The 1,819-nt window shown below is 31.3% G+C and overlaps 1 protein-coding gene across 1 annotated transcript; it reads right to left on the bottom strand.

Annotated features, from left to right (window-relative positions):
* Nucleotides 1-659: 659 nt before the first annotated feature.
* On the bottom strand, nucleotides 660-1,494 carry LOC136232989 (glutathione S-transferase U7-like). The gene is made up of 2 exons (XM_066022495.1): nucleotides 1,138-1,494; nucleotides 660-1,058 (listed from the first exon to the last, which is right to left on the bottom strand). The coding sequence occupies exons 1-2, from the start codon at nucleotides 1,447-1,449 to the stop codon at nucleotides 714-716; spliced, it is 657 nt and encodes a 218-aa protein (XP_065878567.1). The 5' UTR covers nucleotides 1,450-1,494; the 3' UTR covers nucleotides 660-713.
* Between the last annotated feature and the right edge of the window lie 325 nt (nucleotides 1,495-1,819).

Below are 1,819 nucleotides of genomic sequence, written 5' to 3'. Positions count from 1 at the left end.
TATTATTAGAATCATTATTATTTTTATAAGCTTTTTATTTTAATTATTACTATTTTTAAAAGATTATATTATTATTTCAGTTTCAATAGAATTTAGTTGAGTTCAGTCTACTTAATTTCAGTAAAAAAAAACAGAGTCCATGTGTGTTTGTTTCTAAAAAAAACTAAATGCATGTAAAAAGGCTTAATAGCCCTTGAATTTGTCCAACTAGTTTGATTGATCCCTTGAACTTTCAAAACGTCCTGATAGCCCACTCAATTGATCACTCAATTGCAAAAAAGTAAGTTAAATGCGGAAGATGTATTCAACGCGTCTTGGAATGTTATTACATAATTCAAAAATAGATAAAAAAAATGAAGTTATTACTTGCTCAACTATAAAATTTGTCTTCTCTAATATTACAACCGCATATCCCGATCTTAGTTGTTTTACTTTTTTTTTCAAGATGCATGCAATACATCTTCCGCATTTAACTAACTTTTTTTGTAACCAAATGATCAATTGATTATATTTTACGCAAGTTCATGAGCTAATTGAACATTTTATGCAAATTGAATAAGCTATCAAAACGCTTTGAAAGTTCAGAAAGCCAATCAAACTTTTTTGGACAAGTTAGGAGGAAATAATATACTAAGGCTATTTAAGAAATAAGATGAAGATTCAACATGAGATGAGACATATGAAAAGTTTATTATAGAATTGTGAAGTGTCCTCTATTTGGAAGAGGCAACCATAGCTGTAATATAAGCAAGATGTTTATCTTTAGGAGGTAGGCATTGTTTGACTACATCTATTTCTTTCATATTTTCCATCCATTCTAATATAACTGGGAATTTCTGTTTAGAGATCAATCCTATTTCCATAACTTGTTCACGAATCAGGAACATATTTAATATGAAAAATGCTGCTATATCAACATATCCAATACTTTCACCCCCAAAGTACTTCTTTCCTTTTAACTCTTTCTCCAGAACTCTCATTTCATCACCAACTTGTTCGATAATCTGCTCTTTCTCCTCCAATTTGGCTGATCTATACTTGCTAGCAGTGCCCAAGATCTACAGGGTGGAGAGTAAAATTATCCCAACACTTTAATCAATTAAGTTTAGATCCAGTAATCAGATGACGAGAACTAACCTTTCCATCGACAAATTGAGCCCAGAAACGGGCAGTTGCTTTCTGAGAAGGGTTGTTCGGCAAAATAGGAATATTTGGCCAGGTTTCATCGATGTACTCCAGAATGAGCAGTGATTCAGAAATTGGTGTGCCGTTGTGTATAAGAACTGGAATTTTTTTAAAAATTGGGTTTGATTTGAGAAGCAAAGGACTTTTGTTAGAGAGATCTTCCTCAATGTATTGATATGGTATACCTTTAAGCTTAAGAGCGAGTTCTACTCTGTTGCTGAATGGGCTAGCCCATGTACCAAGTACCTTCACTTCTTCTCCCATTTTGCATTCACCTTTTACTTAGAAATCCTTATCCTTGTCTTATATAATTCAGATTTATTCAACATCACCAATTTCCATGCAATTTTCTATTCATTTGAATTCTAACTTCTTACTTACACAATTTGGTGAGGGATATCGTCATTGCTCACCTCATCATCATTATCTTATTTAGGAATAAGTTCTCAAAATAATTTCACTACCTAATTTATGCTTTCATATAGTACAATTTTAATTTTAATTTCAACTTTTATCCAACAGTATCAATAGTATAATTAAGAGTTTTACTAAGAGAAATTGATAAATTATATTGTATATTTAACTTCTCACCTTCTCTCTTACTCTAAAAGTCATGGTTCTTACATAATATTGC

Source organism: Euphorbia lathyris, chromosome 6 (genome assembly GCF_963576675.1).
Source record: "Euphorbia lathyris chromosome 6, ddEupLath1.1, whole genome shotgun sequence".
Taxonomy (NCBI): domain Eukaryota; kingdom Viridiplantae; phylum Streptophyta; class Magnoliopsida; order Malpighiales; family Euphorbiaceae; genus Euphorbia; species Euphorbia lathyris.
This window is presented reverse-complemented; position numbering and strand designations above follow the sequence as displayed.